This window comes from Leptosomus discolor, chromosome 10, assembly GCF_034619465.1.
Source record: "Leptosomus discolor isolate bLepDis1 chromosome 10, bLepDis1.hap2, whole genome shotgun sequence".
NCBI lineage: Eukaryota > Metazoa > Chordata > Aves > Leptosomiformes > Leptosomidae > Leptosomus > Leptosomus discolor.
In genome coordinates this window covers 939,565-967,257 of record NC_141400.1, presented here as the reverse complement: position 1 = coordinate 967,257, position 27,693 = coordinate 939,565, and the positions used below count along the sequence as shown (strand labels likewise).

At 61.2% G+C, this 27,693-nt stretch overlaps 3 protein-coding genes across 3 annotated transcripts; all 3 read right to left on the bottom strand.

The window, feature by feature from the left end:
- Positions 1–8,659: 8,659 nt before the first annotated feature.
- SLC35A4 (solute carrier family 35 member A4) lies at positions 8,660–9,677 on the bottom strand. The gene has a single exon (XM_009952122.2). It carries the CDS (start codon positions 9,661–9,663, stop codon positions 8,716–8,718), a length of 948 nt encoding a protein of 315 aa, XP_009950424.1. The 5' UTR covers positions 9,664–9,677; the 3' UTR covers positions 8,660–8,715.
- Positions 9,678–9,724: 47 nt separating this feature from the next.
- On the bottom strand, positions 9,725–10,850 carry LOC147414729 (SLC35A4 upstream open reading frame protein). The gene is made up of 3 exons (XM_086470998.1): positions 10,829–10,850; positions 10,610–10,708; positions 9,725–10,443 (listed from the first exon to the last, which is right to left on the bottom strand). The coding sequence occupies exons 1-3, from the start codon at positions 10,841–10,843 to the stop codon at positions 10,246–10,248; spliced, it is 312 nt and encodes a 103-aa protein (XP_086327124.1). The 5' UTR covers positions 10,844–10,850; the 3' UTR covers positions 9,725–10,245.
- Positions 10,851–21,351: 10,501 nt separating this feature from the next.
- Positions 21,352–26,678, bottom strand: STING1 (stimulator of interferon response cGAMP interactor 1). Its single transcript, XM_086471187.1, has 6 exons — positions 26,434–26,678; positions 25,637–25,817; positions 24,626–24,734; positions 24,230–24,468; positions 22,426–22,612; positions 21,352–21,545 (listed from the first exon to the last, which is right to left on the bottom strand). Exons 1-6 carry the CDS (start codon positions 26,676–26,678, stop codon positions 21,352–21,354), a joined length of 1,155 nt encoding a protein of 384 aa, XP_086327313.1.
- Positions 26,679–27,693: the final 1,015 nt, after the last annotated feature.

The following is a 27,693-nucleotide window of genomic DNA, read 5'->3' as shown; positions in this document are numbered from 1 at the left end:
CCCAACACGCAGCCATTGCTCCTGGATATCATCTGCCGTGGGCAAGAGGAGTCGGGCTCCATCATATTCGTACCGCTGCAGGCAGTGCTTGGATGCCCTGAGCCTCACTGGGGTCTGGTGCGGGCACCTTGTAGCCCTGTGCCCCCCGGCCCAGCCGTTAAGTGCTATTCAGCATAAAGGAAAAACCCACAAAAGACAGGAAAATGAATAAATTAAACACCCCTATGCACAAACACTAATGAGTGGGAAGCAACAGACAGAGCAACCAAGCTCTCGAGGCACTGGTTGACAAACCCCTCAAGTGTGACCTTGGAGAGGTTCAGCTAGAAATTTTTTTGACTGATACGAGGAAAACAGGTTTATTCCGGGTTATTCAGAAAACAACTCATAGGGAAGAGGAAATTGATTACGGGGTGCTGAGGGAGATCAGGGGAACGCAAAACTTGCTGGGGAACGCTTATGGGAAGGATCAGAGAGAGGCTGACTGCGGGTGGGCGGGGAAGGAACAAGCACGGGACGGTGGGGACGGGGAAGAAGGGGGCTGGTCATAGGGAGGCAGCGCTCGCCTGGCCCAGCCTTGTGCTTTGTCCCCGTGGGCTGTCTTGCCTTCTCATTAAAATCTGTTCCTGGATATTTTCTGTGTCGCCTCACTCTGTTCCGTCCGTGCCCATGTGCACGTGGCTGCGACCAAACACAGGCGGGGCTGGCCGGTGGGTGGGAAACCGGGGCGGGACACCCGAGGCTGGAGCTGGAGAGCAGCTCAACAGGGTCCAGCCGTGGATCCATGATGGACCTGGGGTGTGCTGAGTGTGCAAGGGCCCAGGGGTGCGCACCTGCCTGTGGGTCGAGGGTGGGGCTGCGGGGTTGGGCCAGCGGCCTGCGTCAGCCCTGAGCCGCTGGAGAGGCGGGATGGGGCTGTGCCGCCCGTGTGCTGGTGTCCGTGGGCGCGCTGTTGGCCGTTAGACGGTGCTGGCAAAGGCGCTGCTTGTGCTGACCCGTGTGGACGTGTGTGCGCCGGGTGTCTGCATTTCCATCCCGGGGACTGGTGCTCAGCCTTGCTACTGGTTGGTCCTGGGAACAGGGAGCAGCAGCTGCTGTCTAATGGATGTGGAAGGAGAAACCCCTCTGTCCCCGAATCCTAGGACTTGCTTTCCCTTAGCAGCACCCACATGAAGCACAACCCCACCCCTTGCTCTGCTCCCGACGGAGCCCCGGGTGCTGCTTGCTCCGTTTGCAATGAGGGCTCGTGCCCAGCCTGGCGTCACCCTCATGCCCAAAGACATTTGGTGAGGCTGGGGCTCGGGGGGGCCGGGGCAGCCTTGTAATCGCATTCTGTAGGGGGAATGGTGGCAGGTGGAGGGACACGTGTGCATCTCCTCATTGTGCCTGTCCAAACGCAAGGGGCAGGGGCTGGGACCTCTCTCTCCTGTCTCCCACAGTTTGCCTTTCCACAGACCGCAGAGATCCTTAGCTTCAGCATTTCCTTTTGTGTTTTCACCGATAAAGGTGATTCTGTGGTTCGTGTTGCTTCTTGTGTCTAGGAAACCTTCATGATAGTCCAAGATCCCTCGTGTCCCATCCCCAGCTTGCAGAGATGTCCCTCTTGGAGCCAGGAGCATGCCAATGGTGCGAGTGGGTCCAGGCACCCACTTGCCTCCTATGGTCCTCTCAGGGCTCAGCCTCCAGAACACGGTGCCTCCAGGCTGGGACTGACTCTGCCCGGCTCTGCCCACGCGCCTGTGCCTGCCATCCATTAATAATGCAGGGGAACAGGATCCTCCCCGTGTAACCCCATCCCCTGCCCTGTCCGAAACAGCAGCTCAAGGGCTGCTGCTGCTGAGCTGGCCATGGATGCCAGGGAGGTGAGTGCCATCATGGGAGACACCCATCACAGGGTGGTTTGGAGGGATCTGTCCCCTGCGTTCAGTGCAGCGTGTCCAGGCACTGTCCAGCTCCCCAGGGGCTCATCCAGCTCCTGGCAGGTGCTGGGTGCGCGGGGCAGGACCCAGCTCATTCCCTCTCTGCCCTGTGCCCCGGCAGGCCGAGCGGGATGTCTGCGTACGAGCAGCCGTGGGACTCCACCAGGCAGCAGGTAGGGCTGGGGCTCAGCACACCTGCAGCGTCCCAGTGCCTTCAGTCCGAACCCCCAGGCCGGGGAACCAGGCTGGGCGGCAGCCACAGCTGTGGTGGCACTGGGACCACTGGCCATGCTGGTGGGCCTGGCCTGGGCAGTGGTGATGGGGAGGGGGCGTCCTCCCCACCCTGGTGGCTCTGAGCGCCGCGGTCATAGCGGGAGGGCTCGGGAATGATGTGAAGCCCTGGGACCTGGCCCCAGGCTGTGGCGGGGGTACAGAGCTGGGGCAGGTGGGGTGACCCCCAGTGTTTTCAGGGCCGGGGGAAAGCGGGGCGGCCAGCGGCGAAGACCCCCTGCAGCTTCTCTTTGCTGGGAAGGAGGCCCAGGTGAGAGGGGCAGGGACATGGGCATCAAGGGGACGAGTGTCCCTGGGGAACCAGACGAGAGCAGGGGGCTCTGTCCCAGCCACCTGCCATGCTCGGGACCCTGACGGGTGCTGAGGTCTTGGGCTGATCCTGCCCCACACCCCTATGGGCCCCTCTCTTGTGGGGGCTCCTGGGAGTTACCAAATAGCAGGGGAAGGGAAGGGCTGTCTCCCCACCCTTGCCTGTGCCAGGTCCTCCATGCCACCCCTGCCATCTCCATCCCACTGTGCCCAGTCCTTCCTTTACCCTGCACTGGTCATACTGGGATGGGGGAAAGCTGAACGTTATCACCCTCCCTCCCTCCCCGGTGCCAGGACAGCTGCTTGACTGTTGATGGCGTCTTCCGCTTGGATGCAGGACAGGTACTGTGGGCCCCAAACCCTCCTTCTGCACACCTATCCCCAGCCCCGTGAGCCAGGGACATGCTGTCCCAAAGCCGTGGGCTGGGGCACCCAGCTGTGGTCCCAGGGCCACTGTGCACCACTGCCAGCTCGTCAGGCCTGGTCCTATGTGTGGCTCTGCTGGTGTTTCTCACCGCTTGCCTGTTTCCTCTTGGGTGCTGGGACGTGGCTGCCGTGCCGTGCCGTGCCGTGCCGTGCCGTGCCGTCTGTGCCTCGTTGCCCATGCCATGCCCTCTGGCGTGCCGTGCACCATTGTGCCACGCCGCCCACGCCACCCACGCCACCCACATGCTGTGCATCGACACCGTGCCATCCGTACTGGGCTGCCTGTGCTGGGCTACCCGTGCCATACCATCGGCGTTGTGCTGCCCGATCCATGCCAATGCCCTCTGCGCTGGGCCATCCGCACCGTGCTGCCCTCGCCATGCCACGCTGGCTGTGCCGTGCCATCCCTGCTCTGCTAGCCACGTCTCTCCTACTAGGAGAAGGTCCTGGAGTTGGCAAGACCCCAGCTGGCCCTGGTTCCCCTTGGCTACAGTGTGTCCCTGCTGCTGTGGGACCCCCATGGCCCTGGGACCCAGCTACCCTTCCAGAGCATCATCTGGCAGGTGAGGGCGTTGGGCACGGTAGAGGAGAGGTGACAGTGCAACTGCACGGTGTTGGGCTCTTGGGTCATCCAGCTGACCCCAGTCCTGCTGGTACGGCCGTGAGACCCAGCCATGGGTGCCAAGAACCAACGGCTCCCAGCTTGACCGGCTTGTCCCCAGGTGATCGACACCATCTTCCAAGAACTGGAGGCCTTGTGGGGCGATGCACAGAGCCTGCAAACTGTCAGCCTGGTCCAGGTAGGGCAGGAGCTGGGCTGGCCAGGATGCCCTGGGGTAGGGGTCCTGTTCCCTCTCTGCCACTGGCCAGACCCTGCTATGCCAAGGGGCGTGTATTGCCCCAGTACTGCCACCAAGTCCCCCATGTCGGAGGGTGACAAGGGGCTGGAGACCTTTGGGTCCCAGGTTTTCTCACTTTGTAGGGCTTTGCAGGCGCGGGAAGCCTCAGCTGCCCACGGGGTGTCTCCCGGGCTCCAGCAGCATGGTGGGAATAGGAAAGCCCTCTAACACCCTCCTGCCCACTTCGTGGCTGGGCTTTTCCTGCCAGCCACTGCTCTTTGTGGCCTGAAGGTCCCTCCAGTGTGTCCTTGGTTGGCACAGGAGCGATGCCAGCTCCTGCCACCAGGCTGGGCCCTGCCCTTTGGCTCTGGGTTGCTGCCAGGGACCTGCCAAAATACACACAGGGCTTGGGTGTTCCCAGGGCTCTGCCTTTCCCTGGCCCCAGGCCTGGAAAAGCTGGAAGTGACCCCAAGATCTCTCCCTTCTCGGCCCTTACCTGGGCATGGCCACAAGTAACCTGGGTCTGCGGTGAGTGTGGGGTGCCAGCAGCCCCCTCTTTCTGCCCCCCCTGCCTAACACAGCCCTGTTCCAGGTCCGTTCCCATGACAAAGCCTGGGACCTGCTCCGTTCCAATGGCCGAGCTCTCCAAGTGATGGTTGTCACGCCCCTGGGCCTGTAGGTACCTGATGCCCCGTGGTCGGGCAGGTACTCCCGGGGGGCTGGTATCCCAACGTCAAGCGTGGGGCTGGGCAGGGAGCACGGTGCCCTGCCAGAGGACGGCCAGGGGTTTCCCTTCGGGAGCCCAGGCACGCAGGAGGCGGGTGGACGTGGCCCTCCTCTCTCACTCTCATCTCCCTCTGCTTCCAGGATGGTGGAGGAGGTGATGGAAATTGCCGTGCCTGATGCCCAGACTGCCATCAGCGTCTATGCCTGGGGGCTGGGTGCCATCCCGGCACCGTTCCAGGGGTGTGCGCAGCAGCCCCCCGCCGATGGGCGCTCGGCCGTGCAGGGGTGAGGGATTTGGCAGATATCCCTGCGGATCAGGAAGGATCGGGCCGCGGGGTGCTGGGGCTGGCTCCGGGCATCGCGGCAGCCCCGCTCCCGTGCTGGCCTCTCTCCCCAGGGCCGGCAGCCTCTTCACTCTCACCGTGGAGCGGGAGCTGGAGGGTGGCAGGCACCAGCGCTCGGCCCTCAGGATCCTGGTGTCCCCTGGGGCCACTGGGCCCTGCCCCAAGCCGTACGTACCGGGCTGCGGCTCTGTGCTGGGGCTGAGCCCCGTCCCCTCACCGGCACCCCTGCAGTGCCTGCTGGCGGGGTCGGAGGGGGGGGATTCGGCACCCAGAGGTGAAGCAGGAGGGACCCTGACACCCCGGTGGGAGCCTGTGGCTGGGAGGCAAGGGGGTGCCACCGCCCCTTGGGAGGTGGGCTTGCTCCCAGCATGGCCAGCCTCTCCTTGGGCTCCCGTGGGTCGGGGCTCAGCCTGCCCGGCACATGGGTCCCAGCATCATCCCCCTCCCGGGGTGTCTCTCGCCCCATGCGCAGGGCACCGGGCACCGGGCACCCCCTGCCTGACGCCGGCTGCCTGCCCTGGATCGTTGAGCGGCTGCTGGAAGGGAACAGCCTGACGTTCCTGCTGCTGTGTGTGGCACCAGGTACCCCCTGGGAGTGGGACACTGCTTTGGGGTGCCCCCTCCCTGAGGTTTCCCCCCATCCTGCCCCACACCTGGCCCTGGGTCCCTGGCTGCTGCCTGGGGGCACCCACAGTTGTCGGGAGCTGGACACCGGCTCCACTCATTCCCGTCAGCCCTGACGCTGTGCCAGGCACCGGGACATTGCCGTGCTGGTGGACTCCCGTGGCCCCTACCCAGGGCTTGCTGCTCCCCCAGACACCTCCAGAGACGAGATCCTGGCGGCGCTGGGGCTGGCCGAGCGGGTGAAGGGGCTGGCCAAGCCGATCTCTGCCACGCTTTGGGACCCCGCGCAAGAGATCACGGCACGTCGGCGGGAGATCCGAGGGCTGCGGATGGAGCTGCTGGCTGGAACCGGCCCCCCCGAGCAGAAGACAGCTGTGGCCCAGCTGCGGAGAGCCCTATGGGAGCTGAAGGTGGGGGAACATCCCTGGCCACCACATGGGACCGGGATGGCACTGATCTCCCCCTGTCAGATAAGGCCCAGGCTCTGTCCTGGCACTGAGGGCAGGGGCTGGGGACTGCCTGCTGGGGGCAGGGGGCGAGACTGGGGGGGGGGGTGGGACATGTCCCTGGAGCTGTGCCATGCCTGGAGGTCTCCAGGACCCCAGCATGGACCCCCAGCTCCTTCTTTCAGGTGCTGAAGAGCCAAAGGTGGGAGAAGAAGCAGGCAGCTGCCGAGGTGCTCGGGACAAGCCAGATGCATCAGCCCAGTGCTAAGGTGGGCACAGGTCAGGTCACGGACCCCTTATCCAGGGACAACCAAGGTGCGGGAGAAGCCCCGAATCCTGGTTGTGTCCCCGTGACTCCCACTCCCAGGTGGGTGTCTCTGCAGAGAAAAGAGCGGCAGGCCAGCAGCCTGGGACCCAAACGCCCCTGACAGGTGCCAGCCTGGAGCCAGCAGGTCCGGAGCGCGGGGACAGACACGCGCCCCACGCCTGGGTGGCTGATATGTGGGCACGGAGCATCGCTTTACACGGTGGGAAAAGGCTTTGCCGGGGCTGGAAGGGGCCTCAGTCCCTGGTTTAAACCGCTTCAGCCACACCACGCCATGCTCTTTCTGCTTCCCTCTCCCCACCCAGGATCAGGTGCCAGCGAGGGCAGCCAGGGCGGGGACAGCCAAACCCCGGCAAGTGCAGGGCAGGCTCTGCTGGAGGAGCCCTCGCTGAGCAAAGCGCCACGGCCACCGACTGGGAGCGACACAGTGAGTGGCAACCCACGGGGTCCTCGCTGGCCGCTCCTGCGCCGGGTCCCCCAGATCCTGGCCGAGCCTGCTCTGCTGTCTGCCAGGCAGGGAGCTGGTGCCGGCCGTGCCCATCCCTGGAGGTGCAGTACGCCCTGGCCAAGGCACAGCGGCAGCGGCTGCGGGCTCAGCACTGCCTGCTCCTCCAGCGAGAGCTCGGGGACCGGGCAGGGCCAGGCCAGGAAGCGAGCAGGGAGGTGGGCACACACCGAGTCCATCACTGCGGGCTCCACGCTCTCCTCTTTCCCTGGTGCTTCCTCCCCCCCGCCAGGGGAAGGCAGCCCCAGGGAGCAGAAACACCCCACGGCTGCCCTGTCCTCATCCCTGTCCCCTGCAGTGGGACACAGCCCGCTGGCAACAGGAGGTGGCCGCGCTGAGCCTGAGCCTGGAGGCAGCGCGGAGGGAGCGGGAGGCGGCCGAGGGGGACCTGGAGGCCTTGCTGCAGAGCCATCGGCAGGAGACGCAGGCCTGCAGGCAGCACCTGCTGCAGGTGGGCAGCGAGGGCCGGGGATACATCTCCAGGCTGCCGGGGCTGCGCCAGGCAACCCCAGGCATCCCTGTAGGTGCTTCGGGACCAGCAGCGCCTGGCAGAGGAGCAGAGGGATGCCCTGGACCGCTGGCACCGGGTGCTGCTGCAGGAGGCGCTCCGGGATGCTGCGGAGCTCGCCACGCGCAACCAGCAGCTGCGGGATGCCCGAGGGCTGGGCTCGGCCGATGCCACCACGCAGACACCCTGAGCCAGCATCCCAGGGTGGTGGGGACAGCTGCGCTGGCAGGACGGGGTCCCTGCAGACCCCCGCCACCTCAACCCGCCTTCCCTGGAGCGAGCCACCAGCCCTGGCGGCGGCAGGGCGCCGGCACAGCACTTCCACAGGGCAGAGGGCTCCTGTCCCGCCTGCTCTGCCTGCAGAGCTGCTCCTGGCAGAAGCCTGGCCCCAGGGAGGGTGCTCGGTGGCAGAAGCAGGGGGTGCTTCACCCCTCTGCCCCTGTGGGGAAAACCCTGCTCTGCTGCTGGGCCTGCAGGAGCATGAGCGCGGGCGCAGCCCTGCAACAGGAGCAGAGGGGCACAGCGCGAGGGCTGGCGGCCCCCCGGCCGCTGCCACGTGGAATAAAGCAGGTGCCCCTTCCCCGGTGAGCGTCGTCGTGCTCGGACGTGCCCCTGGCCCCCAAACCTCTGCCAAGCAGCACAGACACCTTCCTGCAGGGAGGACAGACAGACACAGGCTGCTGAACTGCAACTTTAATAACCCCGGCCCGAGCCAGCTGCGCCTTCTGCCGGCCAGGAACTCACTGCCTGCAGCGCAGGGACAGATTTGGGCGCTGCCTCCCTCTTGGGGAGCAGGTGAAACCGCTCCCACACCCCTCCCTTCCCCACCTGCCCCGCACCGAGCACTGACACCACGCCCGGGAAGGGGAAGCGGGGCCTAAGGAGAGCAGCCCGTCAGCCAGGGGCAGGGGCGAGGGGTGGGCTGGAAAAGTGCAGAGGTGGGAGGGACGCCCCCCGACGCAGCGCGAGCCTGGCAGCGACGGGGCCGCAGGGCCGCGCCCGCAGCACAGCCGAGGCAACGGCTGCAGGAGCGTTTACAGGCACAGGAGGCAGGTGCACTCTGGTGCACGGGAGATGGTGGAAGCAGCTCAAGAACATGAGATGCCCCAAGGCCAAGGGGCTCCGGACCCACCCTGGAGGCTGGGCAGGTCTGCTCACACGGCAGTCCCGCGGCACAGAGCCTGGCCGGGCTGAAGCAGGGCCCAGCTCCCCCCCTGGAAGCAGGGCCAGGGCACTCTCCCCCTCAGCACTCCTCCTTCAGGGGCTCCTGGCTAGTCACGCACATACCCACCGGTAACGACTCCCTGCCAACACCAGGGCAGGGAGGACGATGGCCAGAGCACCGCGGTGCTTCCACCACCAGCCCCAGCGCAAGCACTGACCCCCCCCGCCCCCCCCGCCCCGAGGGACAACTGCAGGGTGCCCTGGCGCACGCAGGGCGGGAAGGCAGCAGCTACGTGACCCCATAGTACAAGTGAACGGCGAGGCCGATGCACGAGACGGCAACGAAGAAGAGGAGGGTGAGCTGCAGATTGAAGAGGGCGACGGACAGGAGGGCGTTGACCAGGATGGAGCAGGAGATCACGAAGAGCCGGGTGATGTTGCTGCTGTGCTTCATGACCACGGACATGATCAAGCCGTTCAAGGCCTGGCTGACCACAATGACCAGCACCCAGGAGGAGAAGCCGTCCAAGAATCCGCCCTCTGCGCTGCTCCAGAAGTAGCCCATCAGGTTGAGCAGGACCCCAAAGAAGTAGAGGAAGAGGTTCTGCAGGCTGAGAGGCAGCGGCTGCGTTTTCAGGATGGCTTCCGTGTAGACAGCAGACAAACCCGAGATCAGGCAGTACACAGAGATCAGCAGCAAGCCCACCAGCGTGACGTGCAGCTGCATCTTGGAGGGGCTGCCGGGGTCCTGCAGGCCGCCGCAGCTGTAGCTCACCCCAGCGGCCACCAGCAGGAGAAGAGCCAGCCACCTGCGCACGCCGAGTCTCTGGCGCAGGAAGAGGCTGTAGAGGAGCGCAGTGCTGACGATCTTCAAGTTACTCAGGACCTGGTAGGTGCTGGGATCCATGAAGAGCTGCATGTGAACCACCAGGTTGTTGTTGGCAGCATAGAGCAGGGCAGAGAGGGCGAAGGGGGCAACGTGGCGCCACGACACCGCGACTCCCAGCAGCTCCCGGTCCCAGGTGAGCAGGAACACGAAGGATAACAGCAGCTTTGTCAGCTCGACAAGAACCACGACGGACGCGGAGCTGAAGGGGATCATCCCGTCCACCTTGCACTGGGTCAGGAGGGGAGCATGAGAGCCGTATATGGCTACAGACAAAACCAGCATCAGTCCCCACAGCCCTCTCCGGAGCATCCAGTTTGCAGAACCAGCAGCATTGCTAAACTTCACCATTTTCAGGTGGTAGACAGCAAGTGCAAGCTGCTGCCAGTGCACAGAGGCCAGACTCGCACCCTAGAACATTCAAGAAGAGACCAAATACCACGAATTTAATGAGCCTGACTAAAACAGGATGTTTCCTGTTACATTTGTGAGGCAGTAGAAGAGAATGGTTTTGTCTTTTGTTAGGAAGAGACCTACAAGCCTCCCCAGGAAGCCACACAAAGCAGGTTCCTAGGGCAAAGCGTGCGCTCAGCAGCGGGGCGTACAGGTGGCGAGCGTGACGACACGCCACGGGCAGCCTTTCAGTCCGCAGGGCCACGGGGAGAGAGGCGAGGGGAAAAGGCGGCTGGCAAACCGTCGGCTACCGGTGCTTCCAACCTCCTGTGGGTTAGTGGAGTGATCGCTGCTGCCATGATGCTCTAACAAATACGCCATAACCAGACCCACTGACGGCTCCCAACGGTGCGGTGTAAAGCCCTTTTCCGGTGGAAAGCGACAGTAAATGTGACGCGCCTCCGAAAGCCCTAGGAGTCTTCCGCACCCGCTAACCAAGGAGCACCGTTCCTACAGGCACTGCTGCCGCAGGGCTCCTCGCTAGTCCCGACCTTTCTTCAGCGAACTGAAATAGTCCCGGACCGTCTTTTCAACATCAGGGACGGCGTAGTTCTGAGCGGCGTAGATCCCTGTGCAGGTCCCAGCCACGAATCCCAGGACGGCGGAGAAGCGAAGTTTGGCTACCAGGTAGCCCGCCAGGAAGCCTTTGAGAAAGGGCGAGGCCAGCAGAGAGCCATCCTGCGGAGAAGAGCGCAGCGTGAGGCCAGTCCCGCACATGGGAGGCGGAGCAGGGGCGCGCCCGAGGGCTTTTATTCCATTTTTGAACACCGAGCCCCCTCACGGCGGGTTGGGGGGCCCGCCCCGAGGCACACGGGTCACCCCCGCGCCGGGCGGAGCGCGTTACCTGCCCCACGCCAGCGTGCACCTCGTCCTCCACCCTGCGCTGCAGGCTCTCCAGCTGGTCCTTCAGGAAGGCGAGGTCCTTCAGCTTCGGCAGCGGGTCCTGGGGGAGACACGCAGAGCTGACGGCCGGCGCCCCGGGCGGCCCCGGGGGTGGGGGGGGGGGGGAGGCAGAGCCCCGGCCCAGCTCCCCCCAACCCCGCACCCCCCCCACCCCGCTCACCTTATCGTCCGCCATCTTAGCGCAGGCCCTGCACCGCCGCGCAGGCGCCGCTCACCGCTGATTGGGCCGCGGCGAGGCACGTGACCCTCCCCGCCGTCGGCCCGCCCGGCGCCATCTTGAGTCGGGGTTGAGGGGGGGCCGGCCGGTTGCCGCCCTGATGGCGGGGGCGTCCTTCCCTGCTGAGGGCCGGCCCTGCCCTGGGGGCGGAGGCTGGGGCTGGGGTTGGTCCCAGTACCGAGCCCCGCAGAGCGGCAGGAGCTTGAGGGAGCGCCCGTGGAGGAGGAACGGGAGCTGGGCTGCCAGGGCCCAGCCGCCTTGCCAGCCGCCGGGGTGCGGGTGGCCTGGTTGGCTGGGGTGGAAGCAATGGCCAGCTGTGCCGGGCAGGCTGGTGGCGGTGTTGAGTCAGCCAGGGCAGCTGAGCCGAGTTAGCGCCAAGGGTAGCCCGTGCCATAGTGTGGTGGTCATGACAGAGGGGGAGGTTTGCTGAGGAAAAGAGCTTCTGCGGGGCTCCTGCTGGGGGTCCTCCTCTGGCTTCTCCCGCTTCCCGAGGACTGCTCTCTGGTCAGCTGCAACAACTGCTGAGTATAACTCTCTGTATCTCTGTTGGTATCGGTGTTCTCTCATTAAAATCTGTTCTCACTTCCAGCCACAGGTCTGCTTTCCTTTTTCCTGATGCTCTTCCATGGGGAGGGGTTGATGGGTGATAGAGCGATCGTTACAGTTTAGCCCCGGATACAGGCTGAACGTAGGCATTGGGCTCTGGCTGCTGCTGGCGGGGAAGGGGCCCAGTGGCCTTGTGGCGGGGCGGGGGGCAGCTGCTTGTGCCCGTGGCCCAGCGGCACCCCGAGCCGGTGGGAGCTGCTGGGGGCGCGTGTGCCATCGCTGTCCTGGGACGGGTGGGGCACAGGGTGGGCGCCCACCGGGGTGTCCTGGCCCAGCGAGCTGGCAGAGGGGAGTCCCAGGGGCTTGCCAGGCCTTGGCAGAGCATTTGTTGGAGGGCTTTAAGTTGTTTTTCCATTTCTTTGTCTGCTCACCTCTCTGTGAGACCCGAGTGCTGGGCACCATATTCCGTGTAACGCGTCTGTTGAAGATCTCAGCGCAACACGAACTGCAGCACTTTCAGTGTGGGGAACCGGTGCTGCAGAACTACGAGCAGGACTGAGGAACTGTGAGAAATGCATGTTTCAGATGCTTGGCTAACAAGTTAATTAAAATTGGGATGTTGAGGCCCCCCCCTGGATGTTACACAAGGAGTTAAAGGTGTGAATTTTCAGGTAGAGCTGTGCACTAGCACAGGCAATGTGCGAGAGCATCGAGACAGCCCTGCAAAGGCTTCTGGACTCTCAGGCTGCTGGCTCTCTAATTTAATTTATAGACGTTCCCCATGTATATTATATTGTTCCCACTAAGCCAGTGGGAAGAGGAAATGAAAGGGACTGTGGAGTCAGTAGCAGGTGTAGCAGAAAGCAGAGGCAGTTAATTAATACCCAGTTTAAGCCCAAGAGGTGTGAGAGTCCGGCTGTCGCTGATAGTCAAAGTGCTGAGCCGCTGCTTTCCTCGCTTTGCGGGATGCCGAACCCGGACCGCAGGCAGGCACGGACTGGGCGAACCTGCCGCCTTCCTCAGCCGCCGTTCAAGCAGGATGTTTACTACGTGAATGGTAAAAAAATAAAAATAATAAAAAAAATCGGTGTGACTTCAAGGGCCGTCCTGGGAGCCCAAGCACAGGTGTTGGGACGCGCCCCTCGGTGCCGGCTGACTTTGAGAAGTTGGCTGTTGCTGAAAAGCAGCGCTTGAGGGCAGCGCAGCGCTGCCGAACCGCTCCCCTGCTGTCGCCGTTTCCCCGCGAAAGGTGTGCCCCCCGCCAGCCACCCAGGCCCTTCTCTGCAGAAGGCGATGTGCGCACCCCTCGCCATGGAAGCACCCAGCCCTCCCTGGCTGGGGTGCCCACCCCTTTGCCGATAACTGGTTTTATGTCAGCCTCACGAACTGACTGCCGCCGCACGAGCCTGGCGTAACGCCTCGGCGCGCACAGGTATCGACCAGACTGACCTGCTCTGTGGTAATTACATAAGTATAAGATTTAAGGATACGAATAAAAGTAGGTCCCGATGACTCTTTTTAGCTGTTGTCAAACTTCAGCAATAGTTACTTTTCTCTTCTCCCCTCCTGCCCCAGACGCAGAAGGATCCTGCATTTGCAAGGCTCCGTAATTGGACCTTTTCGAACAATCGGCAAGTTTCTCCTCAAAGGCTTCAGGGCCCAAGTGCCGGGACGGGTTTGTAGCGCTCGGGGCTGGAGGGGTGGGAGCACAGAGGGAGCTGAGAACGCCGCCTGCCTTTCAGCCTCAGAGATGGCCTTGCAGTGAGTCAGGTTTGGGGGTCTTCTACAAGATCTGTTTTGTTACTGCCAGCATTTATATTAAACCCACTGCATACAATTTTTAAAGCATCAAAATTCACTCTGGCTCTTCCATTAGTACGAAAAGTTACAGCCAAGGGGTAGACTTGGCGTGGGACTTCAAGACAGTGGACAGTAGTTACCAGGAATGTAATAAAAAATGATCTCAACACATTTTCCATGATCCAGTCGCTATCCACCGGCATTATAAGAATGCTCTCTGCACCAGCCTTTGCAGAGATAAGGCCCCACAAGGCAGCTGCTCAGATCCACAACTGAGTAAGGGAGAGTATAGCCAAGAGCAAAGGCTGCTGCGTCGTTTCCTCTTTGTTCTTCTTTTAAGCTGCTGATAATGATGCGTGAGAACATAAGCATTTTGTACTTGGTCGACTCCAGTTCCCAGCACAGATTGAGTGAGTTTAAATGACTCCGGAAGGTCTTCTGATTTTGGGCAAAGCAGTGATTTAAGCACAGTCTTGTGGCCAGAGAAACGGTGTCAAGTCTTAAATCTGGAGACAAAAATGGTCATTTCCCTATGGCAAGTAGCAGTGCACCTCCAGACTGTTTAAGTGGTGCTGGATGGCAAGGAGTTAATACCTAGACACGTTTGAGAGGACTTAAAAGAAGTCGGTGCTGAAGCAGCCAAGAGGGATTCCAGACTGAAGGAACAGGTTTGCAATAAGGGACACATTTTGTTGTTGATGAGCAACACAAGGTGTCGTTTTAAAGCTTCTTTGCTGTTGAGCACTGGAGCAGGAGCAACCCCAACGCGCCTGAGGTGCCAACATCCACCACAAACCAGCAAGAGAATGGATGAAATTCCCAGAAAAGCTGGATGACATTTCTGGCTCCCAAACCGTTGTGTCTCTCGCAGAGAGCATCCCGGAGCAGGGGGCCCTCGGTGCACAGCAAACTGGATGCAGTTGCTGCCGTGGCCACGTGTGACACTGCTCTGATACTGCTCCCCGTGAGCACCTGCCGTATCAGCAGCTGTTTCTGTCTCTCGATGTGGGTCCCGCCTAGTGCAGGCTGGAACGCGGTTCTGCACCACCTCCTGCGCGAGGGGATCAGCAAACGGAGGCGTCTCCAGTTTTGGTGTGTTCGTGGCACGTTCGAAGTGGAAACTGGCCGGTTAAAACAAGCAGGTGGCTGCAGCAGAGATGACAGTTCGCTGTCTTTCGTACGAACCAGAGCCCGGATGCGTGGCTGGGTTTGCTGAGGTCAAACAGCAAGGCCAGACCAGTGCCACTTCCCAGAGATCAGCGGCTCACGGTGGTGGCAGGGAACCCCGTCCTCCCACACCGAGCAAACTTTACCAAGAGAAGGATGAGACCATTCCCGGTTCTCCAAAGCGGCAGAGAAAAAACAGCAGGGAAATTTCTCTGCTGATGTTCCAGCGCTTTTTTGTACCAATTAAAGAAGCAGGAAGCTGGATGGCGTGGGGCATCTTTTAATTATTTAGCGCTGAGCTGAATGATGGCGCCTGCTACCGCTGCCATTTGCGGGGACAGGCTCTCAGTAGTCGTAAGACACCGACCTCTCAACCCCAAATCCCAGCAGTGAACCAGAAGCAGACGAACTTTCCTTCCTAACCTTAAACCCAGAGTCACAAAGGTGTCAGCATTGGCTGGGAGTTATGTGCAAAAGAGCTAAAAAAATTCCCCAAAGGGCGCCTGGGAAAGGCAGCTCCTTAGAGGTGCTTCCCTGCTTTCGGCAGACGCAGCGTCCCGGGCCACGTGCTCGCCCTCCTGAAGGATGTTTGTGTGCCTGACGCCAGCCTGGGGAGAGCGCCCAGCGCTCCTGCTGACTTCTACCATCCACCGTGGCCATGTGGGATGGAAAAGGCTCCTGAGCCAAACCCGCTTCTCCTCCTAAGCCCAGCGAGGGCAAGGCAGCTTTGAGCTCCACCCTCTTCTTGAAATATTGGTCCCTGTAGCTGGGGGCAGCCTGGAAATTCCTGGGACTTCCAGTACCGTGGTATTTGGTACACACATCTCTCCAGAAAGAGTCCAGAGAGATTTTAGGCGGTAAGGGGAATGTGACTTCCATAAAAAGAATTCCCTAATTCACCATTCCCAACCCCGAAGGCCGGGATTCAGGAGCGCTCTTTCTCTATCCTCCCCCTCCGTCTGACCCAGACAATCGCTGTATTTGTGCAACTGGCAGGTCAGACTGCGCTGGTGGCTTTTCGTTCGAGGTCAAGGGGAAGACGTACAAGGGCAGGAGTAAAGACACTCTTGTAACAGCCCATGTATCTCCTGCAGAAGAGCGGAAGATCAGTTTTTTGAAGTTCATGGCAAAAGCCCGAGTACCTGCTCTGCAATGGGTCTTTGAGGCAGCTCACACGTCAGCTGTCCTGAGCTTAAAAAATGAGTCTTTTTTTTTTGCGTGGAGCAGGATGGACGGGTCACTACAGACAGTTAGTAGTGATTTCTGGGCACCCTCAAGGAGAAAAGGCCCACGGGTGCCTCAGAAAGGACTGCTGACCTGACCTGTGGTTGCGAATGAACAGGAGCTGGGCTATCCGCATCCCGACGGCACTAACGAAACCCGATGGGAAAGCGTCTAGGATGGGAGGAGGAGCTGTGAGAAGCCTCCTCCTTGCTACACCCAAGGTCAGCCCTGGCCCCAGCCCTGGCTGGGGGGAGGATGCAGCCATGCTGTGCCTGGCTCTGTGCCTTGCTCACCCGCACCCTGAGCGTGAATCTACCTCCCTGCCTGGCCTAGGGCCTGCCTCGCTCTTACTGGGTGGTGGTGGATCTTGGACCTGCTCAGCTCACCTTGCTGAGGTATGGTGGCATGGCTCCTCCTTATGGCCCAGGTAGGGGGCTGCTGCTCCCTGACACCTCTCCTTCATCCTGAGGACAGAGAAGAGTTTCTCAGGCTCTGGAGCAGTCCGGGTGTTGGGGAGAAATGTTCGGCAAGACCACCCTGCTGCTGGTGGGACTGATGCCTGTGACTGGCTTGGTCTTTACCTCTTGGAGGCCAGGGTGCATCAATCCCGCTACAGAGCTGGCCGTAAAGCCCAGCTCCTCATCCCATACATCTCCCCCCGAGCGGAGAAGCAGTGGAGAGAGGACAAGGTAGGGCAAGAGCTGTGCCAGCCGCCTCTCACTGCTGCCCCGAGCCCCTCCATAAGCCACCGCTGTGGCTCTGTGCTTGCCCCAGTGACGAGCAATAGCTGGGGCTCGTAGCCCTCTCCATGGTGGTTAGGCTTGGGGCCATGCTGCTGTTCCCCACGGCTTGTGCTTGGGAGGCTGAGGTGGAAGACGCCCCTGAAACCAGCTCATCACCCCTCACAGCCCTGGCAGTCCCTGCACGCCGGGCTCCAGATGGCGGTGGTGCCTGTGCCCCGCTCACACCTCCGCCTCCCGCTGGCAGCCGAGGCACTGGAGCGTGGGGCATCACTGAAGCAAGGCCCTGCCCAAGCACTGCGTGGTGACCAGGGACATCCGAGGCTTTTGCCTCCTCGTGCTTGTGGCAACGAGGGCACGGGGCTGCCGGGGGGACACCGCTGCCCTGGTGGTGCGTGCCAGCTCTGGGCCCGGTTGCATCTGCGCTGCTGACACCCTGCAGCACCTTCAGCGTCCCCAGGAGCTGGGGAGTCCTGGGTCAGGTCTGGTTTGGAATGCTGCAACGGGTGGAAAAAACCGAGCTGGTTGGTGCCGTTAGGGAGCTCAAGGGGAAACGGGATAACCTCTGTTTGCCAGCCTGGGCAGCAAGCTGCCACTTATTCTGAGGTTTGATTTTCCTGCCTCTGATTCAGCTCTACGCTGCTGGCAAAGGCTTTCACCTTGCCGTCTGTTTGGCCCTGGCTTTGCCCTTGAGCCGTGGCAGGAGCTGAGCCTTTGGCGGGCGGCACCGTTTGCTGGAACAAGGTTGCGCTGTCGGGTTTCCTCTGGGCTTGTGCCTGCCTTTCTACCTGTCCCCTGCTAATATCGGCTGAGCTTATCAGCCATCTTCAGCCCAACCTGACTGAAGGAGGTGATGGGCAAGATAAGAAGCACCCATAACTGGGAGCAGGGTGTCAGGAAGGAGACGGTGTTTGTGCCCTGTGAGGGTCTCCAGTGGATTTGAAGGTGCAAACCCTCCGGGACGGTGGGGTCACTGGCTTTGCTGTTCCCATGTTGCTCAGCACAGCCCTGATGCATTTACCTCGACCCCCAGCAGGTGCCCTCAACCTTTGCTTCGTGCCAGAAGGAATGCTGCTCTGAAGCAGGAGGTGGGCGAGCAGGACCCGTGTCCACCCACCCATGCTCCAGGGCTGGACCCCGCGGGTGCAGCACTCTGGTCCCTGCACCCAAGGGTGTGCGTCTCCTGCCACGAGCAGGAGGTCCTTCACCTGCAGCAGCACAGCTCTCCCCTCTCCCTCTCTGCCAGCGCAGCACCAGGCGCTTGGCACATCCTGGAGGCCTCAGCAAAGATCACCAGCGCCCCTGCAAACCAGCAGGCCGAGGGGAGCTGGCTCTTGGCCGTGGCCTTTGCTGTCACAAACCCTCCCTTAACAGCCCTCTCATCTGCCGTTTTGTCTTTTGCACAGATGCAGCACCCAGAGATTAGGCTGCAGCTTAAGGTTTTACTGAATCCTGAAATGGGTTCCAATTCCCAGTCCCAGCAGGACCAGCGTAGAGCCGAATCACCTCTGAAAGCTTGCTGGGCTGGAGCTGGGGAGGGGCGTCTCCCACCATGTTCTCCCATATGCATGAAAGATGGAGCCCTGATACCTGGGGTGCTTTGTTGAGAGGCAACTGCCAGGTAAGAGCAGTTTTATCCTGGGAAGGAAAGTCTGGGAGAGACAGAAGGAACTGGAGCTGTTTCAGGAGTGGCTTTAGATGAGAGAGGAATAAGCCGTAGCTGATCTCACTTCACTCGGGATTGCCCTGGGGGCAGAAGGTCTCAGCAGAGAGCACAATTCCAGGCCAGGAGAGTGACACCAGCCTCTGAAGGCCAGAAAATAGTGTCCTACAGGGCTCGCAGGGCTCACGGATGTCCCTGGAGCCTGGCCACATCAGCCCTGTGTGAGGGGAACGCTGTGTCCAGGTGTTCACTGACCGTGGGCTTCCTATTGCCTGGAGCCCGAGCAGGTCCTAGGGGCCTTTTGAATTCCAGAGGCTTCAAACGGTGGTTAAGGAGCTGGGTTATAGGCTCTCTGTGCCTGGGTGTGCCCGAGGGGCTGAACAGCACTGCCAGGTCTCCTCGGGTGGCTGTGAAGCCCTTGGCTCTGCGGGCTTCTCGTGGCTGAGCTGCTGGTGGCCCGTGGTAGCTGACTGCAGGGTGAGGGTTTCCCAGGCTGCTGCCTTTCCAACAGAAACTGTGGTCATCCAAGCTTTCACCCAGCTGTTCAAAATCGTACTCCCAGGTTTTTCTTCTTCCACTCAGAGGGGAATACTGGGTGGTGTCGCTGCGCTTCTGAGGAGGGCCCAGTGAGCTGCCTGTGGAGCAAACAAGGCTGAAGCAGCCCGGTCACGTCGGAGCCCTCGGAGCTGCCCTTGGAGGCAGCGCAGGCAGGCTTCCCTTAAACCGGGCTCCCAGCAGCACGTGCTGCCGTGCCACACTGCCCACCGGAGCTGCCCTCTCGCCTGCTGGGAGCCCTGCGCCCGCGGCCCCCACCAGCGCCGGAGCTCTTGTAGCAGGTCAGTGAGGCAGCGGTGACATAGATGTCCAGCTGTGCGGGTTGCCTCAGGGTTTCTGCCCGGGCACCTCCGCCTCTCAGGCTGGGGGTCCGCCTGGGGCGCCCGTCTTCCTGCCGAAGGGTGGAGCGTTGGCCTGTGGCTTTTCCCAGCTCAAGGAGGTGACAGTTGTCCAAGCACGACCATTCCCTTGGGAGCCATGGGCAGAGGAAGAAGCATCCAGCGTCTTCGGGATGGGAGCTGCAAGCCCAGATGGTGATCAGGCCGAAAGGAGCTGGGGAGCCAAGGGGAGGAGCAGGGGGGTGGGCTCAGCGCCAGCCTGTGCCCATCCAGCCCTTTCCATCAGCTTCTCTCCATCCTGGGTGAGCCTGCTCAGCCACAAACACTTTCGCCTTGGCCTGGGCACGACAGAGAAACCCAGTGCCCTGCCGTGATCCTGACAGCCGCGGCTGGCTCTCTCCTCTTGGCCGAAATGTTTATCCGTGCAGCGCATGACAGCCCCTGCACGGGCTGTGCACTTTCGGACCAGTGGCCGCCGGGCTCCTGGAGGGAGCAGCTTGCTGGGTGCTGCTGGCAGGAGCCATGTGGCAAGGACACGGTGAGGCTGGGCAGCCAGGGCGCTGGTAAGGAGCCGGAGCCTGCTGTTAAAGAGAGCGCATACCTGGCACCAGACAGGCCATTGGCCAACAGGTCCAGGCAGGACCTGAGGGACACTAACCACACTGGGAATATAGTGGCAGGGAAGCTGGCTTAGCTGGAGGCTCACCAGTATCCACAAAGAGAGGCAGTAGCGTCCCCTAGGATGTTTTTGAGGGCCTGGTTCCAGGCAAAGCCACCCAGGAAGCAGTGAGCAGGGCCAGGAGGGAGCCGGGCACAGCCTTCTTGTCGCCACCCTCAGCCATGCAGCCAGGTCACCTCCCGTGTGCCCCTGGACTCTGCAGTCCCCTCGGGGTCTCTGTGGGAGTTGGGAGGGACCAAAGGGTAGGGATGCTGCAACATCAGAAGGTGACCAGCCAGCTGAGCTGCCTCCTTCCCTCCCAGGGCAGAACTGCCTGGCTAGATCCTCCTTCGGCTCTGGGAAAAAGGGGAAACTGAGGCACGGAGCAGTGGGTGCACAGCTCTGGCCCCTGCTCTGTGGCCAAGCTGCACCACGGCAAAGCTCTGCCATGGTCTCTGGCAACAAGCCCTGGGGCCACCATCCTGCCCCGTGGCACACAGTTCTGGCCACACGGCATCACTCGCGCTCGGTAGCCTGAGGGTGGCTGGCTCGCCTGCCCCATGGCTGGCCCGGGTCGTGTGGGGCACGTTGATTTTGCTATCCTCCCGACCTGGAAGGCTTCTGGCAGCAGCCCACCATGGAGAGTGTATTTCTCAGCTGCTTCTTTGGCCCTGGCAGCCCCTCAGGGGTAGGCTCCATCCCCTCGCAGGCTGAGTCTCTTCAAGCGTGGCCCTACGCAGGGTGCCCAGGCATTGGGCTGGCCTGGGAACAGCCCCTTTTTCAGCCTAGGCAGATCCGGGCAGATCCTGGAGGAGCAGGTATGTGGGCAAAGCCAAGAAATCTTCTGTCTCAGAGCCACGCTGAGGAGACCTGCTGCACGTCCTCTGCCCTGCTTCTACCTGACCATACGGGCCCCAAGGAGGTAGGGAGGGTCTGGCTTGCTGGGGGTACCTCACCCCAGGCACGGAGGGCTGAGCAGCCCAACATGTGATGTCTTGAACGAAAAATTCCGTGCTGAGTTGTGCTGAGAGTGCACCCTGCCCCTTTCCCAGAGCTCCAGGGGGTCTGGCACGCCCTTTGGGGCTGGAGAAGCGCTTCTGCAGAGCGCTTGGGACGGATGTGGGCACAAAGGGCATCAGCAGGCACTGCAGATGCCTCTCAGCGTGAAGTTACTCCGTGGAGCAAGGGCAGGGAGGTTTCTTGCACTGTGCGACCGCTGAATGTCCGAGTTCCCCAGGCCTGACCTCCTCCTCTTCTGCCTTCACATCCCGAATGGCTGGAAAGGGAGGATTTTTGTGTGTGACTGCACAGCTGGTCCGTCAGGCTGGAGGGTACCCTGGCAAGTCCTGCACATGCTCCTTGTACCTGCAGAAGCCATCAGAGTAGTTGGGCCACGCCGGATGGATGCGTTGGACCCAGCACGCACAGACACACTCGGGGCTGAGATTTCCAAAGCCCCATCCGATGCCACAGCGTGCCCAAGGACAGCCTGCACATCGCGCCCAAGATTCAGAATAACGCCCCATGCCTGAGAGGGAAATGCTTTATATGATACAAACCAAGGCAGATTTAAAAATCATCGCCCATAGATGAGAGAGAACGTAACACAGAAAATGGGAAGCGCGTCACAGGACTGCGGTTTGACTCAGCTGCTTTCCGTGACCACGATGCGCAGGAGGTTCTGCTGGGCGGTTCCTGCGGGAGGTCGGGGATCGCTGCCATGGGCAGCACTTGCTCGCGCAAGGGGGCCCGCAGGGCTGGGCAGCGCTGGTGCTTCAGATGCAGTCACTTCGCAGAGGCTGCGGCAGGTCCGACTCACTTATCTGGAGGTTGAGCTCTGTCGAGTTGAGGGTCGTGGATGGGTGGTGCAGGTGGTTCCCCTCGCAGATGGCGTACTCCTCGTGACGCTGCTGCTGGAGGTGCCAGAGGATCTCTCTGGACAAGAAGTGGGTCTCTGCTTCTCCTGACTCTGGAACAGAAGAAAGACAAAACCCCACCTTTGCTGGTCCGGCCAGAGGCAGGGTCTGGGCAGGGAGCAGAGTCTCTGGGAGATGCTCTAAGATATGCAGAATTTCCTGAGGAGTCAAAGTGTGGTTCTTACTTCCCCCTTTCAGCACGCCAGAAGAAAGGCATTAAAACACAAAGTGCAGGAAGGAAAGTAAAGTAGAGGCACTATGTGCTGGATTCCCAGTAGTGCTTGCTGTGATGGGAATTACCTTGCTGGATAGAAATGCTTCTCCCCATCAGGGAGAGCACTGATTTTCCTCTGAAAAACAGCAAGATTCATTTCGGCAAGCAGCAGCGAGCTGTTTTCAAGACCTGCTGCTCTGGCGGAGGTGAGGAGAAGGGAAACAAAAGGAAGATGGGAAGAAGGAAAAGCTTCACTGCTTCCCATCCCCTGTCAGGAGGACTGCCACTGAGCCAGCACACACTTGTCCACCCATCCCACTTCTGGGGAGGGCTTGACAGCCGCAGGCACACCAGCAGTGAAGGTTGCTGCTCCTTCCCCTGAGAGCCCACTGTTACACTCAATCCTCGAGCGAGCGTTCTTGCTTCCCAGTGGAACACTGCTTGTCTCAGGTGCCTTTGGGGTCTTCCACAGGGACCAGCTCTGCCCGCATCCTCCCTGCTCCTCTGAGACCCCCGGCAAGGAGTCCTTCTGTGTCGGGAGGCAGCCCCTTCCTTCCACCGCAGCAGGGACCCCCCATGGCCATCTGAGTGGGGGTATCAGCCAAGCACGACACAGATCCTGCCTATTTCCCCTTGTTCGCCCCGACCCAAGGTCGCTCAAGGGGCTGGGAGAGCACAGTGCTGGGTGCCCCTACCCTCTCCTCCTCCTCCTCGCTCACCCTCGTATGCGATGAGACGGTAGGAACCCGCACACTCCTTGGAGCCTTTCAGGATCTCCTCCAAGGTCCTGTAGAAAAGCTTGGCCTGCTCCAGGCGGTCCTCCCGGCTGAAGGCAGCACACTCGTCCTGGGACATGGCGTAGAGGGACTGCAGCGGGGTGGCATACTCCACGGCGCAGTGCCAGAGCTGCAGGGACGGAAGAAAAAGACATGGGGACAGGAGGACCAAGCACCTGGCAAAGAGCTGTCGAGAGACCCCGGCCCTGAGCAGAGCCCTCGAGACCCCTCGGCGGCTCCTTGGCCTGCCCTGCACTGGTGCTGTGTGCTGGACCACTGGGACAGTTCTGGTCCCAGTGTCCCCCCGTTCTGTATCGAGCAGGGAAAGAGCAACTGGCCTGGCAGGTAGGCAGGTAGAGCCATGCCCTGTGTGCTGGGGGGGCTCAGGGAGCGGCCTCCGTCGCTCCCATGGGGCCCCAGGGTGCAGCCACCAGCTTTGTCAGTGCACCCAAGCCACAGCCTGGGGGGTGATTTCCCTCGTGGAGTTTGGTCCTCTCGGGAGACACCCCTTCCCTGTGTCCCATCACGCCTTCTTGGCAGCTTTTCTGCCAGACAAGGGGAAGTCTGAGCATCCTAACGGAGAGCAGGAGAACGGAGGAGAGGATAAATGCTGGCAAGATGAATGCACGGCTAGGAGGAGGCTGATCAAACCAACGAGGAGAGATTCCAAGGAGGAGCAGGGTTACCAGTATGTCTTACACTGGGTAAACTGGAAAGTTTAATAAAGTGTGTTAGCAGGAAGAGGGACGGGTAAATGCGGAGTAGCAGGAAGAGCTACCGGCATTGGGGCAGGCAGTCACCCCAGTGAGCCGGAGCAGGGATGGGCGCTAGCTTTGCTGCCGGGCAGCCAGCTGAGGGACAGATTTTACTGACAACACGCAGCAGGTCAGGCCACGTCCAGGCTGCAGAGCTGCTGGAGCTCACTTGGCGCCGAGTGACTCAGCAGGAGACCGGCAGACGAAACACAGCATCAGTGTTTGCATCGTAGCGGGAAAACCCCGATGCCGACTGTACTTCCCCAGGAGCAGGGCCAGGAAAGAGGCTCTGGAATCCCTGCAGACAGGGCTTTAAAAGCGGCAGCTCAGTGCTCAGCCACCATCAAAGGGCAAATTACGGGGACCCAGGTGAGAAGCATCGCTCTGCCGACGCCTCCATCCACAGCTGCATCCGCAGGACTGGTGTGTTCCCTCCTCCAAGGGTGCAGGGGCAGAGGCCCAGCTGCCTAGAGATGTGGAAGGAGATGAACGTGATGTGAGACGGTGGGATTTAAGGCTCGCCAGCCTGGAAAAGAGGTGACTGGGGGAATGGGAGAGAGTCAAGTTATCTAATGATTCACACAAGCATTTTCAGGTACCTCTTCACAACAAAAAGAAATATTCATTTGTCCCAAGGGAAGTGATGCTCTGTACCCCACATCTGCTTTTTTTTTTTTTTTTTTTTTTTTTTTTTTTTTCTGCTCAGTTTTCTGCTGTTTTCTGGACTTAAATCAGCTCCAGGAGGGGTTAAGTGAGCTCAACATCCCTGCAAGGGCTGAGTCTGGGAGGAGGCAGCCAGGAGGAAGGGGTGCAGATGGCCGGCTCGAACAGGACCTCTCCATCTCACGGACGCCTGCAGAAAGCTGGGAGTATCTAATAGGAGAGGGGGCATCGTCCTGCCCTTATGGCCGCTTCTGGGTCAGGCTCTGAGGCCAGGAAGACCTTAGGGCTGATGCAAGCCGACTGCTCTCCCGCCGTTGCGCTCAGCATACCTTATTGTCTTCATCCCTGATTGCATAGAGGCTGTGTTTGTAGACCCTTTTTTTGGTGCCAGCTCGGGTCAGGGTGGTTTCGGTGAGGTCTGTCAGGTACTGGATATTGCTGTCAGCTTTCTCCAGGTCATCATAGACATCACAGCTCAGAGGGACCAAGATGTGGAGCTTCCAGGTCTCCCTGCAGGGCAGCACATTGGGGTTGGCTCTGCTGAACTCCTCCATCGACTTTTTCAACCCTGGTGGAAGACAGCGTCAGGCAGAGGTGCCTGGTGTGAGTACAGCTGCTTTCTAACTTGCTCCCCATTTCCCTGCTAACACCGTAAAAGTAGGAGGATTGTTATGAGGAGCTATTTCTGTCTGTAGGCATGATAATGCAGGGAAACAGCTACGTACATGGCAGGACTATTTTTAGGTACCCGATGTAATAAGACCAGGCAAGCCCATGAGCGACATTCTGCTTGGACCTCTCAGACATCTCAGACATTTCCACAGCTGAGGGCTTCTGCAGAGGGAAGGAAAGACAGACCAGTGCTGATGAAAGCGGCCACCTGGGCTCTTCTGCAACGATCGGTTCTCTACAGGGACTGGAGAGCAGCTGCCCCCTCCAAAGAGATCTGGGGAGGGAGCAACCCTGCTGCCCCCTTCCACCACCGCGGTGGGCAGCAGGGCCAGGAGCCCTCAACAGCCCACACAGTCTCTGCAGATGAGGAAGCTGATGCTGGGGTGAGCCAGGCACTTTTCTGGCTGCGCCCTCCTTTGGGATCGTGTGTCCCAGTGTGGCTTGCGCGTCTGCCCAGTGCTTCCAGTCCCAGCACCTGATGGTGGGATTTCCAGGGCCACCAGTGGCACCTGCCGGCTCTGTGTTTTCATTTAGGTGGGAATGGGTGCTCAGTCCCCACAGACACCGGATGGCTGCCCTCCCCAAAGTACCTTTCTGCAGCCAGTGTGACTCTTCTCCCCTTCCCTCTCTGCTGGGGTAAAGCAGAGCCCTCCCAGTGCTGCAGAGGTACCCAGAGCTTGGCTCTGCTGCCCACAGGGCACCTGACCTGATAAATAACCCTTTGGAGACCACATAGGGTACCCTTTCCCCTCAAGCACCAGCTTGACTGACAGATTTAAAAATACCCCTGTTTTTGGTGTCAGCAGGGCTCTGGCTGCGGCAGGGCTGCTGCCAGTGCCTGGGGGTGACTGTGCTCATTAGAAGGCAGCCTGGCCCTCCTGCCGATCTGCGTGGTGGCATGGGGCCGAGGACATCAGCTCTTCAGGGCTGAGCTAACGAGCGTTCCTCCTGCCGTGGAGCTGCACGCAGGGGCTGCGCCGAGCTGGGCCACGTGCCCCCACGACTGCTCAGGGCTGGAGCGCTCCCTGGGAAGCTGGCGACGGTTGGAGGTGTTGGTGCCTTACGTGGAGCCCCAGAGCGAGGTTGAGGAGCTGGCACAGGCTGGCCAGGCCAAGGTGGAATCCGAGAGGCTGCCTGTCTCCATCGACAAGAGCCATGTAGGCTGAGCCACAGACGAGCAGCATGGGCCCGTGCCAGTGCAGGGGGAAGCAGGCGCTCAGGGCCCTCCGGAAGCTGCCGTGGTGCCTGGGTGGGAGAGGGAGACAGGGGGCAGGTTGGCAGCCACCTGCCTGCCATCTGCAGCCCACGGGGCACTGGCCACCTCCCTGCCAGTGCCACTGTCCTTCTAGAGCAGTAGGGAGGCAGGGAGCCCTGTGGGACCCCGCTCAGCACACCCCGGGTGCTGCCATCCAGGGGACGCCTTGGGTCTCTTGCAGCACCCGTGGGTCTCAGAGGGGAGCAGATGCAAAGTTGCCCTGGACAGCAAGGGGAGACTGTCTCCAACATCCCTGTGCCCTCCGGCACTGGGTGGTGGGGAAAGACTGTGGGCCGAGATCTGTTCCCCAGGGAAAGGGCACACTAGGGAGTTACCACGGAGAGGAGAGGGAGAGGTTTGTAGACACACAGCGGAGCTGGGCAGGCAGGAGAGGGCGAGAGGAGGAGAGGGAGGGAGAGCTGAGGGAGGCGGGAGGCTGACGGAGAGCAGCGTGTGCCGCTGAGGCACAGCGGAGCGTTGCCACGGAGGGCACAGGTAGGAGCAGAGACAAGGAGCGGGTACGGCACAACGCCTGGAGGCTGCTACGCCCTTGTCCCCAGGGTGGTCCCAGGAGCCTGGAAGACGGATACCCTCAGGCTGTCTCACCTGGACTGGAGGTGGAAGATCTCCTCTGCCAGGTAGCAGGTGCCCTTGAGCAGCACCCCGATCTGCAGGGCCACGAAGTGGAAGGTGAGGCTGCGGGCAGTGGGCACGAGGGACTCCCCAGCGAGGTACAGCGCTGCGGCGCACAGAGCCAGCAGCAGGTACGCGGCACGCTGCGCTCGCCCTTCCCGGGCCTTGGGGATGACCAAGGCGGTGGGGTGGCTCGGCCACCGTGATTCCCGAGACATCTGTGGCAGAGACGGAGCGGCGGCAGCAGCGACTGTTGTCCCCGGCGCCCTCAGCAGCACTGCGGGGAGTGGAGAGGGTGGGGGCACACGCACAGGCAGCACTCACTGAGCACCCCAGGGCATGCAACAGGGCCATCCCTTGGCACGCCGCTGGAACGCAGCCGCTGCTGGGGAGGTTCTGTTGCGTGCTGCCCAGCCCACCTCGGGGCTGCCCCCGCGCCCAGACGGGCTTGGCAAGACAGAGCCTGGCTGGCCACCCCACTCCCAAGCGGTCGCCAGCCCTCCCTGCTCCGCAGCCATGGGGCCGTCGCTCCTCTTGCCGCACTCACCGGAGAAGTCACCGGCCGCTGCCTGGGTTTCCTGCGCCGCGGCTGACGGGCGCTGGGCTTCAGCCTGGGCAGCCCTGGCTCCTTTTTGGAGGCTGCTGCTGCAGACAGGGACCCGGAGCCTCTGCACTGTACAGGCTTCTGGCGCCACAGGTGGAGCCGCGCTGTTCCCAGCACCGAGAAAAATGAAAATGAAAATGGAAGGAGCCGTTGAGGCTGCAGGCAGCTTGTGGAAAGCACCAGAGCCCTCCCACGCAGGGCACTCGTGAGGCCTCCCAGCCTATGGGAAATGCAGGCGCTGGGCAGCGCTGGATGGATGCGGCGAGTTTCAATATCTGCAATCTCACACCTCTGGAAAGCCCCAAACATACCTGTCGGGTCATAGTGGGGCTGGGCTGAGCTGAGCTGGAATGAGGAAGGAAACCAGAATTTATTTAGATTCAATTTATTAAGTGCAGCACATTTCAAAGCTTGATTGTATTAAGTGCAGCAGGTTTCCAGGGGCAAAACGGAAGCAAATTCCTTCTAGCAGAGAGGGTGACTCATGGCATCCTGGATCCCCCCTACCCCACGCAACTCCAGGAGATGCTGGCTCAGAAGGCAGTGCCCACGGGCACCGACAGCACAGCAGGGGCTTCCTGCAGCCCCTCACGCCTCCCATGTCCCTGGTCCTAGTGACCACAGACCCA